This window comes from Salarias fasciatus, chromosome 11, assembly GCF_902148845.1.
Source record: "Salarias fasciatus chromosome 11, fSalaFa1.1, whole genome shotgun sequence".
In the NCBI taxonomy this organism is placed as follows: Eukaryota; Metazoa; Chordata; class Actinopteri; order Blenniiformes; family Blenniidae; genus Salarias; species Salarias fasciatus.
Window position 1 is genome coordinate 9,610,444 of NC_043755.1, and position 17,094 is coordinate 9,627,537.

The 17,094-nt window shown below is 41.9% G+C and overlaps 1 protein-coding gene across 2 annotated transcripts; it reads left to right on the forward strand.

Annotated features, from left to right (window-relative positions):
- The first annotated feature begins 752 nt into the window (after positions 1–752).
- On the forward strand, positions 753–16,707 carry rspo1 (R-spondin 1). Of its 2 annotated transcripts, none has more exons than XM_030102719.1 (6): positions 753–963; positions 4,830–5,347; positions 7,120–7,314; positions 9,067–9,210; positions 10,312–10,536; positions 15,060–16,707. In XM_030102719.1, the coding sequence occupies exons 2-6, from the start codon at positions 5,251–5,253 to the stop codon at positions 15,257–15,259; spliced, it is 861 nt and encodes a 286-aa protein (XP_029958579.1). In that variant the 5' UTR covers positions 753–963; positions 4,830–5,250; the 3' UTR covers positions 15,260–16,707. The 2 variants fall into 2 exon arrangements, with proteins under 2 accessions (XP_029958579.1, XP_029958580.1); XM_030102720.1 differs by lacking the exon at positions 753–963 and adding an exon at positions 1,726–1,788.
- Positions 16,708–17,094: the final 387 nt, after the last annotated feature.

Here is a 17,094-nt window from a genome sequence, read left to right on the forward strand (position 1 = left end):
GTTAATTTTTTTGTTGTTGTTGGTTTGCAGTGGTTGAAACCAATAACAAAATGCTCTCATCATTGCAATTAAGTACCATTTCTTGTTTTTTCTTTTTTTCCAAAAAAATATTTCAGAAAGAATTTTTACCAAGAAATCTAATTTGCCGTTTTGATTTCATAAGTTTCTACTTAGTTCTCCTACAATTTAAAGATATATCCAAACCCGCATTTTCGTTCAGTAATTGTTGGAGCAACATTGAATTAGAAAGAGAGAAATGTGTTTTAAATCAAAGCTCCTGTGTTTACTTCTTTTTTATCATTTGTAAGCACAATCCCTCTCGATATCAAAGGCCCTGCAGAAGAAACACAAAGTAAAAACCTCGGGTGGCATCAGGCAAGGAGAAAGCTCTGAAGCTGCTGTCCAGCAGCAGCACTCAGGAGTCCACCGCAGGTTTTTCATCTCTCAGTGAGGCTGTGAGGGGTGGGGCCTGTCGTGCCCGGTGGCAGTGCTGGGGTTTGGATGCAAATATCACCGCTGTGCAACTACTTGTGTGAGAGTTGGATGCGGTTCGGTCTCTGAAGTGGATTTATAAAAAGGCGCCACGCAGGTGTTCTGAGCGCAAACAGACGCACCTACCTGGAGAGCACGCGGACAAGGCAGCAGGACGTCTTTTACCAGGAATGTACACACGTGCATATGTTTCTTTTTATTATTACTATTTAAATGCATTTTTTTAAAGGGACTTTTTTTTTTCTTTGTGCAACCTTGAAGCAACTCGAGAGGGTGTCGATTCGTAGAATAACTGTGGCACATCATGAAAATAAATATGCTTTTTTAGAAATTATGACAGAAAAGTTGCAAGAGGGCATCCTGTAGGAGGAGTTCTTTGTGACCATACCACGAACGGATTTTCCCCTATAAAAAGGAAATTGAGCCTCCACAGTTCAATAAACAGCTTTATCCGGGGACCCCGATGTACAGGTGAGCTCGTTTATGTCTTTTAGTCTTTACAGTTTGCGAGTTTAAATAATTAAATTTTTATTCATCTATATTTAATGGAAAAATTGTTCGAATTTGGGATAATACTCAACTATAATCAAACTCAAACGATAATTGGATTTATAATGTATTATTATTATTATTATTATTATTATTATTATTATTATTATAACGGACTTGGTGGGATACAATTAAAGCCATCCATAATCTAAGTACATTAATTAAAATCTAACCCCAAGAAACATTTTGACATAGTATTTAGTTCACTATTAGGACTAAACTTAAAATGGATGGGGAAAAAAAAAAGTTTATTTATTTATTCAAACCATGCTGTGAATGTTACATGCATCAAATGGCAGCTTCAAAGAGATGGGAATACAGGAAAGGATTGCAAACTGAGGGTGAAGAAGGCAGCTTGAGATCTTTCACTTTTGCAGATGGAGATCTGTACTTTTGTAGATAGATAGATAGATAATTTTTAATGCAGTATGGTACAAGAAGACCTGAGCTCAAATGACTTGTGTGTGCTGGACTGTGCAGGCTTCCAGTCTCCATGTTGAAAACCTAAAATGAGACCACTTGGTGGTGCTTTAATTGGAAGAAAGTGTCAGTGAAAGTCCTGCTTTATTGACTCCATAAGGGCTCTCTCTGCAGGGCAGAGGAAGTGACTGCAGAAATATCCCAGGCTTCTGTGGGTGTGGATGGCGCAGCCAGGTGTTTCTCCACACTGGCGCAGATGATGTGAACAGCTACTCCTCCTCGTTTGCAGATTCGGGATAGAAGTCACTGAGTGCACGCTTGAGGATGGTGATGAATCTCAGTTTGTTTTCCTTAAGCGTCAGTCAACACCTCGTTTCCCCTTTTTCTGTTGCCTCATCTCTTTTTGTTTGCTTTCCATTTGTCATTGTTGGCCCGACTGGCTCGCACCAGCAGAGTTTATGGCTAGAATGTACAAGTTGGGGATTTTGCAAATAAGTTTAGCACAAAATGTGCACCAGGAGTGGGTGAAATCACCCACAAACTGCCATTGCTGAACTCACAAGCAGCCACATTTCAAAGACAAAATATAGTCATGTAAAATCCAGAATTTACCGCTAATTATGCTTTTGGCCTCCATATGGCAGATCCCACTTAAAAATAATATATTTTTGAAAATAAGGGGGTTTTGAGGTTAGTGTAATGGCACAGTGGGACAGGAAAATGCTGCATTTCATGCTTTAGTTTTTCCCTTGCAAAGGAAGAAAAGCACTGGCTTAAATCAGTCTGATTTCTGACCGACACAAAAAGTTCAGTCGCAAACTTATCGGATATTGCATGTCTATCATCACCCTCCTTGCTCAGTTATCACTCATTTCTTTTTTCAGCTTTATTTTACCAGATGAAGATCCCTGTTGTGAGGGGGGCCTGGCCAGGGGGGCAGCCAGGGCAAAATTAGAATTACAAGTCAAAGTCGATCCCACAAATCATGTATGCAAGTATCATAATAAAAACACTCACTGAAAAACCACTAAACGACAGATAAACACATGAAACTCCTTCCGATTCCTAATGATACCCTTTATTGTGTAGATTTGAGTGTTTCTTTTTGAAAGCCCATTGACAAATAATCCCATGACCAATGGGCATAGATATTAGATATTAATCCTCTTTGTTTAGCTGTTAAAAGTGCCTTTAGTTTGGGTTGCCAGTACAAACTTCTTCAACATGCATTTGTAACACTAAGCTCGGCATTGTGGCACCTTCTCAAGTTCAATAAATTCCCAGTGTGGGGGCTCCCTTTCAGGATGTGAATAATTGATAAATCAAACTTAGGACCTACAAAGGAGGCAATTTAATCTCCTGACTATTTGATGAGCTGGGCTGAGTTTCACTGGGCTCAGCTGAATGTGGTTATTGGTGGGGAAAGACGCACACTTAAATGGATGAGGGAGCAGAGACAGAGAACTTCTGAAAGCTACAGGTGCCACAGTTGCCTTTCAGGACTGTCTGCGTTGTGGCACTGTGGTGTAGACGGGGTCACGGCGCTGCAGTGGTCTGCTGCTGCACTCATCAGCCCGGTCCTGCCCCGGATCCCTACCGCCGAGCTGTAGAGCACATATGGATGGGCTGAGGTGGGTTTTTTTGGCAGCTAACACAGAGTTGTGGGAGTGCTGGGTTATGAAAGCGTCTCTGGCACACGTCTGGAGTTACTCAGTGCTGGAAAGGTTGTGTTCTGACCGATCCAGAGACTGAGCATGTCCCGTTCTCCAATCACTTCTCTGACGAGCAACAAACAGGTGCTGCGGAAGACGAGCTGAACTCTGTTTTTGGCTCTTCCCTGTAAATATGAATTTCAGCCGAGAGGTGTCGGAGAGATTCCGAGTCATTAAGTTTTAAGAATTGATAATCCTGAGATTTCCCATTTAGTGAAGGATGATACCAGCATTGTCCTCTGTGAGGTTCACAGCTTGTCAAAGAAATTGTAATAAATAAAAATTAACTATTTGTTGCATGTGAATTTGTCTTGGCCATCAAACAGTTTCAGGTAGTGACAGATTTAAAAGTACTCTCTGAAAACAAGTGGATTTTGTTTCTTCAAATGAGATTTAAGTGGACATGCATTTGGAAAGTGGAACAACTGTGTTTTGTCTCTAGCGTGAGACATAACTCATATGCTCAAAAATATTGGGCCCCGAGACAGCTAAGGGGGATATGTTGAAATTATTTCTGTCCCTTTTGATTTACAATCTTTCAAAGAATATAATGTTGCCTGCTGGAATGTTTAGACACAGCAAACGGCATTGTGCTCAGTGTGATTCAGTGCCATAACCGACTCGACAGCCAAATATGGTTCTATTTTTCTTTATTGAGCTGCGAGGGAGGACCTCCCATTGCTCGGTTGCTAACATGTTCTGTGTGTCCTCTTCACACAAGAGCTGTAAATACAGGCAGCGCATGACACTATCTAAAAAAGATCTCAGCACCAAATATGACAAAGCCCTGCAGTGCGAGTGCGTGTATCATTTCCCAGAGAGAACTGACTTCATTGTATTTCTAAAGGATAAACATGCTTCCTTTGTCTTCCGGAGCCAAAGACGTCTCAAAAAGATGAAGTTTCAAAGTGTTTGTCCAGTTTGGGTTCCTTCAGCAACTGAAAATTACCAATAAATCTGCCAATGATGAGCGAAGAGTTGGAGATTACAATGATTTTTGATATATAATATAATCTAATGTAACCTGATATAATATAATATAATATAATATAATAAGTGATAGGGGCTGCATGGTGGTGCAGTGGTTAGCACTCTTGCCTCACAGCAGGTGTACCTCTTCTTCATTTCTATTCCTTTCTAAATGGGGATTGCATGTTCTTCTTCCTGTGTGAGCATGGGTGTGGTTTTCTTCAAAATATGTTTTGAGGTTAAAAGGTGTCCCTGAAAACACACATAAGTGTGAAAGTAAGTTTATCTGTTTCTTGTGTTTTCCCTGTGATGTAGTGAAGTGTACCTGATGTGACTCTTAACTTCTCATACAACTGCAAATGAAGTAGCTCGTCTTGAGTTATTCATCCATCCATCCTTCTGTATTTACTTTTATCTAACTTTAGTGTTAAGCAACCTCTCAAGATTACACCTGGCCAGTAAATACTTTGGCACATGTTTCCGCATAAGGCTGCAGCTTGTAAATCATTGCATCAAGATTTTGTAATGTATACATTTCAGAAAATCAGATAAAATAGTCCATGATTCCTTCCTGTAAAGTGTCATCAAACGTTGCGCCCTCTCATGCTTCCAGCTTGTATCGGTCTGCAAGTTTTAGTGCCACTTGATTTAAGGTGCTCAGGTACTCACTGAATGCTTCCCTTCCAGCTCCCCCAAAGCTTCCTGTCCTGACTCCCAAGAAGCTCGACTCTTCCTCCTCTGCACGGCCCTGTGACCCACTTCCACCTCCATCCTGCAGTCCCACCCTGTTACGACCCACAGCAGCAACCACCGCCGCCACCAGTGTCATGGCTCGTCACATCCCGGACTTGTGCGGACTTGTTCCTGCGGCATCACACTCCACTACACAGACTTGCGGATATATTAACCACTAGAGTGAAAGATACAGAGAAGACAAAGGGGGGAGGGACGGACAGGGAGAGAAAGCGCCGCCACAGGACGGAGAGAAGAGCTCATCAGTCCCAGCAGCAGAGGGATCCACCTGTCCCACAGAGGAAGGGGGACCCTCCCACCTCGTCGGTCTGGTTGCAGGGGGGAACCCTGCATAGCCTGGAAGGCGACAGAGACTATGCAGCTGGGACTGGTGGCGCTGGCAATGGTCTTTCTCAGCTCCATGGGTCACAGCGACGTCCTCAAGCTCTCCAAGGCGAGAAGGCAGAGACGGGGTGAGTCCTCACTCGGTCCGTTTGTTTTGATCTGCTCTCCTCCCCTTCCTCCTCAGCGCTGCTGTTTTTTGTTTCTGTTGTCTGAGTCACTGGTGGATTTCTTATAAACATTTAACAAGCAAAGCAAAGATAACGTATTGTTTATTTTGTCATCACTCTTGTTTGTTTTTCCTAGGAGGGTTATGTTGGGTTCAGTGTTTCTCTGGGACGACTCATCTTTCTTCTTCTTTCAAAGATTAAGCCTCTTTCAGTTTATATAAAACTTTTATGGGTATTAGAGTTGTTTATGTAGGGGTTTTGATGGATTCCCTCTCAAAGCCGTTGCTCTATTCCTGTCTGGCTGTGTGGGCACACAATGGAACGAGTACCTGACAGCTCTAAGCTCTGAATTGGACCACGCTGCCGATATTGTTGTAAGAATTTTTCTGACCTCACGCAACCGGAGAGACGCTGCTCGAGCCGACTCGCCGTACATCTCTGGGACTTAAAGCCTCAGTGCTCTTCTTACCGTCAGCTTTGAAACAATTCTTCCTTTACACACAAGAAGCTTTCAGCCGATGCCAAACTCAACCCAATCTCCCCGACACTGAATTCATGTAATACCATGACCGGCCTCAACAGCAGATGTGGGTTTATTAAAATAACAGTCAGGAGAAAGAGATGCTTCTTTTTTTCTCATAGAAACTTCACATATTTATGACGATCACATGTATATGCACATTATCACTGTTGCAGTTCATCTTGTCTAATGAAGACAGAAGGATTGAGGTCGGTCACCTCGTCCATGTGTGCCCTCTGCGCTGCTCCAGCCAGCCGAAGGTTTTCCCCCTTCGGTCAAAGGAGATGTTTGCAATTTACACGTCTGATTTACAGCTTTTACGTCACCGATGTAATCAGATTCCTTTGTGTCTCCCATTTTCCCGGTAGGAAAATAGCTGAGGTTAGAGAGTCTTGTTTTCTTCCCTGTGGGCTTTGTGTATTTCCTCTCTGACTTCACTGTCATGCGATGATCGAACCGAAGCCATCTGAGCGGAGGGTAGACATGGTAACACGCTGCTTGTGTTTCAGACACCGCAAACCGTGTCAATTCCGATACACACTCATGTCAAAAACAGTTTACAACAGGACTTTCTGCTTTTATACACTCCTCTCAGTTATGGTTGGAAATCACTCCCCAGGGTCATTATTACTTTTCTGTTGTCATTATTAGTGAAAGTCGAGCGAAGACCTGGCCGAGGCTCATATGTGTAGAAATCAGTCCATGGAAGAACCTTTAACATTTTAGCTATTTGGTGTATTTCCAGAGGATGGGACAACATATTGACTGAGGATTATAAATCATCACAAACTATTGTGGTTTCATGGTAGGATCATTGCTAGATAAACCTTTAATGCAGTTTCCCTAGAAATGATTTAGTTTCCTGGCTCCGATGTGTACTGCGCCTCTGCCTTTGTGCAAAGTGAGGAAAGTGCATTCATATCTGCAGCATATGAAGCATTTGTATTTACTAAAACTGTGTGTGACTGACTTGGTTGACTGCCAGCAGTTCAGGTTTTTTTTTTCCAAATAAAAAGTTCCTGGTTCCTGGTTTGACAATTCCTTCCTAATAATAAAAAAAACAAAAACAAATCTAAATATTAGCACTTGAAATAAAAATAAAAGGTAATAAAAGTGACAGGAAACTATTTCTTTTTATTAGACAGACCACACTGCTCTGCTACCTATCTCAATGTGACGGTTCCCTTCTCTGTTCGCTTTATCGTGTCTGCAGTTAGTACCGAGGGGCCTCCTTCGTGCCCCAAAGGCTGTGACCGATGCTCTGAGTACAATGGTTGCATCAAATGCAAACCCAAGCTCTTCATCTTCCTGGAACGCAACGACATCCGTCAGATAGGCGTGTGCCTGGCGTCCTGCCCTGTGGGCTACTTTGGGATGAGGAACCCAGAGGGCAACAACAAATGCACGCGTGAGTTTTTACTCTGTGTCACTTTCTTTTGACCCCGGCAGACCGAAGTCCACCATCAGGATGATAGAAGGTCCATTATGTTTGTAGTTCCACGTCTCAAACATATTTCTGCAGTTTTCTTGTGTCATGTTTGGGATCTGAATCTAACAAAGGGCCCAAACCGTCATCGAAGGAGTTGACAAGTTCTGTTTTTGTCTTTGTTTGCCACACTTTTGTTTTCAGTGTTCATACTTTATGGCAGATCACTTAGGAGAATTCCTAATTGAAATGGCTTCCAGCACGGTTATGAGGTTTGGCTCATTGGGGAAGTGGTCTGAAGAGAGGCCGCACTCACTGTATGGTGTTGGTTTTTGTTGGGATTTGACTCCACTGCCAGAAACTCTGTCTGTTGTCTGTTTCCTCTTATGTGTGGGCAGCAGGCAAGGTTTAAAAAAAGATGAAGAAAAAGTCCAAACCAAAATTTATCTAATGCATTGTTGTTTGTGTGTCTTTGTGAGGATATTTTTTCTTTTTTGTTTTTTTTAAGTTGGCCTTCATTTGCAGGGTTCATGCCAGGTCACGATAGTTTAAGGTGATGCTTTCACTTTTGTATTGTTACATTATTTTTTTCTATTGGAATATTTATTATGCCATATACATAATTTATAATATATAAGAAAACTCACATGTTTTTATTAAATATGGTTAGAAAACATAGGTAAGTTTGAATACTAGAGAATATTTTACACTTGGTTTTAGGTATTTTTCTGTAACTGTCAATTTATGTCTTCAGAGCCCCTTATTCACATCTGTTGGATGATAACTACTAAAGTTTTCATAAACCGAAGACAGATGGCTCAAATGATTTGGAGTTATTTTATGAGATCTTTATAGTTTGATAAATCTTAAAGACCCTTTTTGTAACACAACAGTATTTCAGCGCCCTGCAGTGTTTGAGGGAGGCCCAAATTTCTCCAGCAAATTCTTCATGGAGGCCCTCAGAAGCTAATCTGAGTTATTATCCCATCATCAGACTTTATACATGTCATCCTGAAATGTCTTGTTAACTGCATTTGTCTTACATTATGGGGTTACAAATGTCAGTGCTGTCAAATTTAGCTGTCAGGCGCTTAAAAATAGTAATTGGGAGCAGAAGGCAAGACCATTAGTGTCCCACTGAGGGATTTGGTGTAAGATCTCTTCTGAACCTGGCACCAGACCAGCTGCAAAGCAGACATTCTTGAGGGGAGCTCATATGCAAGTTTAATAGAGAATTCATTAATTATTTACAAAAATTCACAGATATGTGAGTCCTTTTGTCTGATTATCTAGAACATTGTGTCCAAGATGGTGAAATGTCTGTTTTTTATTCTCCTGTGTTTGCGATCATCCATATTTCAAGAAGTTGGTTGTGTAGAAAAGCCCACTCCTGAGAAATTCTGAAGCACAAAAAAAAAACAAAAAAAAAACTCCTGGCTGTACTTACTTGTGCCCGCCTTCCAAAAAACAAGGCCTGTGGTGCATGTGTTTTTTAAAGAGTGTGACTCCCCCTAAATAGACCCCATACTGTTCAATCAGCGAAAAAAGCTTTTCAAAGGAAGTAAAATTGAATCAAGTTCCATGGATGAGAGCATGAAGTAATAAAATGCTTGTTGTGTTTCATATATTTTTTTTCTCTTTTGAAACAAATGCTGAAAACGTGACAGCAGTGTGGCAATAACCTGAGCTGATCTCTGTTTGATCCTCTCTTTTTGTCTTCCCTGTGTTTTTCAGAATGTAAAATAGACAATTGTGAAGCGTGTTTCAATCACAATTTTTGCACAAAATGTAAGGAGGGCTTGTATTCACACAGTGGGCGATGTTACGTCAGCTGCCCCCCAGGCCAGCGCACTGCTAATGAGACCATGGAGTGTGTCGGTGAGTGAACTCTGACCTTTTTACTCTCCATCAATGGCTTGTTGCTCCACAACACAATTCAACTTGGTCCCTGATCACTGTAATAAAATCAGTAATACAGTTTTAGTTATCTCAGTAAGTGTGCTTATTACTGGTTTTTGCTGTCCCTCGCTGTCCTATTCAACATTTAGCTTCAGCATGAGCTTCGTTACTATTTCACCAAACTTGAGGAGTAGCGCCGCTTCGATCCTAAAAATAGCCTCCTGACAGCCACGTGAAGGATGTCCAACAGTGACGAACATTAACATTAGCCTGTATCCTCAGCGCTGAGTAAACTCCCCGTACCTCTGTGAGACCTGCCTGTTGTCGCCCGCATGGTTTTCATCACTTATGTTGCTGCTGCTTGTTGTCGTCGGGCCATAAAACATTCTTTTTTAAGAACGACTTAACGTCCAGATTGTTGGAGCGTGTTCTTCCAAGTCGCTGATGTAACTCCAGCTGAACTGCAGACCCTCACAGCGCCGACAGCCGAGCGGTGGGACGGCAACACCGCAATAACAAAGCACATGAATAAACCCATTCTCACTAGGGAGGCAATTACTGGTGACCCAAGAATGATTTTCCTCAGTAATGTCTTCTGCTAATTTTACAGTAGGAGTCAGTGTTTTTTGAGATACACAAATGTAAAAGAGTGTATATTTTCAGTTCCATTTAGCACAACTCGAAACCCTACAGCGTTGGTGAACTACTTGTGACATTGTGAGTCAGCTGTCTTGCGTTGTTTGTGTGTTGTCGGGAAATTGAACTAAGAGTCTCGGTTCACTTTTATATTCTTCTTTATTCTGTCATAAGAAACAAACAGTCAAACTCTAAACTCTCCAAACATGTTGGCACTGCGCTTCAAAGACCTGGAGCCTAAAACGGATTTATTGGCATCATGTGATTTTTTTTTTTCATCCCGTTCATCCGCAGACAGGCTTCAGCTCATTCTGTCCTTTTGCTCTGAGTGATCAAGGGACCTTGTAGAACTACCTCATTTTTTAATATGAGTTAAAACTATCACGGAAAAGCTATGATTCACCGTTTTACTCATTGCCACATTTCTGTATGTTTTTGTTCCAGGTCAGCCTGCCTCAGAGTGTGAACTGGGTGAGTGGAGCCAGTGGGGTTCCTGTATGAAGAAGAACAAAACATGTGGATTTAAGAAAGGCTCCCAGTCCCGGGTTCGTGTACCTCTTCCACAGGCCCACAGTGTGGACGCCTCCCCGGCACTTGTGTCCTCACAGACCTGCAGTCCGGAAACAGAGAGGAGGAAGTGCGTCGTGACGAAGACGCCCTGCATTCGAGGTAAAAAGAGAGAGAGAGTTACACGTGATAGATAGTAATGTTCGGTACTGCTGTGAAGAACTGTGTGTGGTTCACCGAGAGCTTTCAAACCTAATATGACAACTTAAAGAACATTTCGTCAACTCCCCGCACTCCTACGGGTGTATCTTTGACCTGCAGCATGTTGATTAGGTTTTGTTTGGCCGAGCGTGCAGAAAGATGCCGAACCCCTCAACTCCTCGGCGAATAAACAATAAACTTCATCCACAAGCCAAACACATGAAGGGCGGACATTACACACAGCAACGCTGGACAAAGATCAGAGCTTTCAAGGAGCTATTTGTTCTGAGGGCCGCTAAAGCATGAGGTTTATACAGCCATGACATGTTTGCTTGTTTTTTTTTGTTGGGTTCTTTTTGTTTTTTGTTTTGTTTGTTTTTGCCGCACAGCAGCTTGCCCTCCTGCAGGTTAACAGTCACTCTCACCACTCAGTGGCTACTATTAACTTTCGTAACTGCTTGTTAGTCGCTTTTGGCCCCATTTGATGCTGGGCCAAGAGGAGCAGAGTGTACTCAAAGGAGAGTGCAGCTGCTTGCTTGTGTTTTTAAATATTTGGATCTTTGTAAAAATTAGAGGACGGTCGCAAAAAATTCAAAACACAATCTGCGAGTGGAGCTGCACAACCAGAACGTTTCATTATGGATTATTTGTTGATCATGAGCATGCGCTCACAGTCCCCTTTTTGCATCTGAGTGATCTCAGAGAGGAATTTTACAGGATATTGTAGAATATGCCAAAATGAGCTGCAAACAAATGTATTTACAAGAATTATATGAACTGCATTTAAAGTTTTTATTGAACGGTGGCACGCTGAGGGGATTTCAGGCAAAGCAGCAACATTGAGTAACAATATTTAGACAGTGCAGGAAACGGTACAGATGTTGCAACATGCAGCAGATGACATGCCTTGAGACATGCGAGCAAACATGAAGGAGATTGAGAAAAATACATTGAGCTCTCATTAACTACCATGTTGACTGGCAAATTTGGGAGCTCAGACAACAGCTGAGTAAAATGAAAGGAAATCTGATACATCAGTAAAAAAACCATGTTGATTTTATTAAAACACAAAGCTTTAGAGCACTGGCTGCAGGGACTTCCTTACGGTTCTAAAGAGAAAAGCTTCAAACTCGAACCTATCAAAATATGTAAAGTATTACCCATGGGCCATCAGTTGACATCTTTCGGTTTTGACCACACACGCAATCTGGCGTTTGACCAAAATTCACGAGTGAGAGCCAAGCAGTGTGCGAGAGTTCGTCTCATGAGTTTCGCTCTTGATGCATGAGAGGTGACGGCTCTCTGCTACTCTGAGTTTAAAACACATTTATTTGAAGGTTTGGATCCGGTTTGCTACTGAAGTAGTTTTAATCCCATTCCAGCCTTCTTATGGCACATGTGATTGATCGAAAATGGGGGTTTAAAGCCAAGGAGTAATATATGCAGTGATACCTCAGTGATACCCGAGTTTTCTGAAGCTCTGTGCTTTGTGAAACAATCAGCTGTTGGTGTCGATCGGCTTTTTTAATCCTGCGTTTCTTCTCTTCTGCAGATTAAAAAAAAAAACAAACTGAACTGTTATGAAAAAGAACGAAGTTGTTCATGCCAAAAAGCACAGGAAATAATTTTCCAATATGAGGTGGTTACTGGGTGATGGCACCATGACTTCAGCGCTCTCGCTCATGTGGGTAAAGTCGCTCTGCGCTAAAGGAGCGCAGCTGTGGACCTATCTGTGGGAGCTGGCTGGCAGGCTGGCTACATAAAACACAGGGGGCAGACCTTGTATAACATTTGTGATTTAGAGGTCTGCAGATCGCACACTTTGTGTTGATTTGGCCGCAGTCCCCCCCTCCACACCCCCCTTTCTCGAAGCTCCACAAAGGGTCTCACGCGAAAACCGGATTTTTTGGATGTGTTATTGCATTTGTCAGGCAAAACTGTTTAGCTTGGATGGAGAGGAGGTGCAATCAGGCCTGTCATAAACTGATGGAGTCCCCCTCGCTCCCGGCTCCATCAGCGATTTGTTAGAAAAGTAATTAAGTCCTTACACAGTAAGCACATCGGTTCCGACGCTTGAGGACCCTCGAACACCCCCTCACTGCCCTGCTGATAGTGACTCATTGATCTCTATTGAAACTGCGATTGCTCACTGCCGAGCGTTAGTTCCAGTAAAAGCTTAAAATATGTTATTAGTTTGAGGGAAATTATAAACACGCCGGACCAAGTCGGATCCAATTCGAGCAAACTCAGTAAGAGGTTTAGTTACAGTTTTATGACTGTTGGCATCAACACTTCGCAAAAAAGTGCTATTTCTGTTTGTGCACTACTGTGTGAGTCTGCGCCTGCTCCGCTGATGAGACCAACTGTGACTCGACACGGGCCAGCGATGCATAAATATTATTGTTTTAAGTTTTTTCCACATTGAGCTTAATCAAATCGACATAATCAGCATATAATGATTTTTTTTTTTTTTTTTTTTTACCGACTTTGATGAAACGTGGGGTTTGAGAAATGCGAAACCTTCTTTTTCCTTCAGCTCGCACGTTAAACTATAAAAGCAGAACTGTTTGTATGAGAAGTTTAAAATGCCGATAGAGAGATAAACACAGACCTTGGGTTATTACTACGCAGCAGTAGACAAACACGGTGGCGCCATAAGCTCTCCTGTTGTCAGCTGCCGAGTGAACACTGTCCAGCCCCTGGCACACGTTCACTCGCTTCGCAGGATTTCTGCAGAGATCCTCAACGCACGACTTTATAACAAACAACCTCCGGTGTGACTACCCTCTCGCAGACACACACAAAATCAAATATTTCTGAGTGCCGCTTAAACAATAGCCATCTGACACTCGACATAATGGACATTTTCACTTGGTGGCGGCTCTCCGCGCTGTTACGGGCCATTACCGGGCCCTCGACGGTGTTTAACTCATTACAGCAGGAGCCATTTTAGGGTGATTTATCTGATAGAAAATTGTCACTCCACTGCGGTCCGAGCTCTCAAAGTCTGCAACAGATCAAAACTCTACTCACGGACATTAAACAAATAGTGATGGATGTTTGTTTTTTGGTTTTTTGTGGAGAACAATTATACTCTTACATGTGTGAAGCAGGATGTAAGTGTAGCAACAGAGGTGAGCTGAATGTGTGTCAAGTGGGACAAGAGATAGAAAAGCTGCTGAAGTAGGAAAAAAAAAAGGCCTGTAGCCAGAAAAGCACCTTTGTAAATTCTGGCGTAAATGTTAACCCAGCATGAAAATATTAATGCTTTGCAAACGTGTTGCTTATCTTGAAGAAGACGTTCAATAGATGGACCTCGGTAATGATTATAATTGCTCAGGCAAACCTGGATGGCACTTGATTTCTATGTTATTTGGTCACAAGCCAATTTGAAACAAGATAATGTGTTGCGATGACGCTGGAGCAGCGGTTTATTTTATATGTATATAGTGTGGTGTGAACCGTCTGCTGCTGGGCGACAGGAAGCCTCAGGGTGGTCACTGAAGTAGGAAAAAGAAATCTGAGGGTCATCGATAACTTTTCTCAGCATAACTTTTTCCTTTTAAATTTTGAGAATAAATAAATAAAAGGAGTTTAAAATCCTTAATAGTCATGTTAGTCCTCCCACACTTCCAAAATCCTTGCGCTTGAGAAGAAGTAAAGGAGTATCATCACTTTGATTAGAAAATGTTCCTACAAAGGAATGCGTGCATTTATCTGTTCATCCAAATACTGTCAAGATATTGTTACTCATGATCACAAATATGCACTTCCCGGTTGATCATTGGATCACTATCCCGATTAACACTCATCCTGTTGAACATCTGTAACGTCTGCTGACATATTCTGGTCCAGCTGTGCGCAAAATGACTAGAAATGAGTAAACTGTCAAACACTGCCGTGTCTCCTCCTATCAGGATCTTTTGTTGGCAGATGATTAACCGTTATATTAAAGTAATTTATACAGTTATGTATAAAGTTACAGTACAACATATTCAGTTTAAGTTTGAAACACTTTTTTTTGTCAGATTTCACCACAAATAAAATGTAGAAAAAGGTATTGTTTTTGTTCGGCTTGATGAAAGATTGAAGGGCAACATTGAAAAGTAATGTTATTTCTCATAGTATTTCTAAAATTACTCATTAAAAGTAACAGAACCAGAGGTTTCCACCCGCATTGTCCATACTCACCTTTTACAAATCCAAGTATTGAACACTGTTGAGCTATCATGATTTGTATGTTAGCACCTGAAGTCACTCTCTCCTGTTCTTTTCTCAGAGTTTTGGCACAGTTTCATTATTTGACATCAGAATACCTTCAGAATAGAAGTAGAATATTGTTCTTGGTATTTGCTGCAGCCTGTTGTTAAGGGGTGACTGTGGGTCCTGAAAAGTCAGATCACTTGAAATCCACTGTTTTCTAGGATTTCTTTTGAGAAATTGAGTGAAATATTAACCATTCTGTCTTTACAATCACTTTTCAGAAAAGAAGAGCAAAGGGGACAGACAAGACGATACAACCAGGAGAGAGAGAGAGAGCACACGTGGGAGAGGACGGGATGGTAGTCGAGGTGGAGGAGGAGGAGGAGGAGGAGGAGGAGGGGCAGGAGGAGGGGGGAAGCGGAGAAGAGGCCAGAGCAGGACGACCGCCGCTCCCAGCATCACGACCAGCTCTGTCTCCTAAACTCCAGCGCCTTGCTGGATGAGGCCGATCAAGACAAGAGAGAAAGGCGACGCCTCACCCAGCAGAGCCGGCCACCAATGAATATTCACGTTGAAGGAACGGAATAATGCTGCTATGCTGCAATGTAGAAGAAGCAAAGAGAACTGGAGGATTGCTGCAACACACACACACACACACACACACACACACACACTCACACACACAAAAAATAAAAAAAGGTTTCCTGAAGCTTTGTAAGAAGATGAACATATCTGATGGAGACTTTATGGTTCATTAAAGACTTCCTGATGGCTGCTGGACTGCAGAGCCGCCCTGAAGACTGTGGTCGGACTTATTATCATGAACTTGAAATAAGAACAGATCCCGAGTTTCAAATCCAGCATTCAAGCTGGCTTGATAAAGAATGAAGGATTTCTTTGTTTTTTTTTTTTTTTTGTTGTTTTTTTGGGAGGGCTCTTCTTTGGTTGATGATATATTTTGTTCACAATCTGTTCATTTTTTTTTTTTCTGTTTGTCAGAGATGGAAGATGGATTTTCTCAGCTGTATGTGACAACGAATGGTCACCTTCATTTCCTATTGTAAGATAACATGACAAAGAAGGCACTGGAAATTATTTGCGGTTGTTTGAAGACAGAGGTTGTTAAATGTATGACTTTGAGAAGGAAACCTAAAAGGACATTAAGGGGAGGATTACTGAGAGCTGAACTCATGTCTTTCTCCATTTCTTTGACAGAAAAATTAGCCAATTTGTAGGTTTCTGTTTGCTTTTGATTCATTCTTGATGTTAGTATCAGAAAATATCTGCACAGAGATGAGTGATTGCATGTTCAAAGGCGAGCAACAGTGAGTCAGTGAGTTCGTCTCGACCTGAAGTCCGACTGTCTCTGTTCTTCTTATGCATTTCTGCACGGCGTTATGCTGTCTGTCAGTGGAACTCGACTCTTTCTACATGTGTCCTGATGTTTGCACACGTGTGGAAACGCTGGAGGAATGAAAGAATAGTGTCTGGAATACAGAAGATAGGAAATGTAAATGCACAGTGATATATCTGCAGTAAATACAAGCCACTAGTTATCATATAAACCAACAAACCATCAGCTGTTCAGTTATCACTACGTTTGGCAACAGGGTCTGAAGATTTTGCACAAGTATAATGTTTCCTACTGCTCATATTTCAGAACAATCATAGCATTTTTACAGATATGTACTCCCAAAGCTGGCTTCATAGCATTGCAGTGAAAGTGAGAAGTTTTTTTTCCCTGAACATTTTCCATGGTCTTTTTTTTCCCTCTGAGGTGAGATTTGAGTTTATGGAGCCATTGCACACTACATTATTCATACATTTATCATATGGATTGTGATACGGATCATGTCAAGCTGTGTTTATCATCAAACCTAAGAAGTATTAGTATCATCATGTATAGCTCATTCTGTGAAAGCCTGAATAAAATTCAGATGAAGCTGATGACCTCTCAGTCACGCCGTGATTTACAGAGTGTGATTTTCCACATTTTTATAATTTTTTTTTAATCATAATCATTCCATGAACATCTCTGACATTGAAATTGAATCGATTGATTTGGACCGCTTTGACAATCATGTATCAAGAGCGTTCGTTTTAAATTTTGTGACATGAATTCAATGAAAACCTTAAGAAAACTGGGGATTTTGTTGCTGTCCTCCTCGATCCCACAGCATTCTCCGGTCATGGTTTTCCTCAGAGCTGCAGGAGGCCATCTTGGGAGGCGGAGGAGCTGAGATGGTGTGATGGTCCCGATCACTGGCCAAACGCTGGCGCCTGGGCAGGGGTCGTAAAAGCAGAGACAGAAATAAA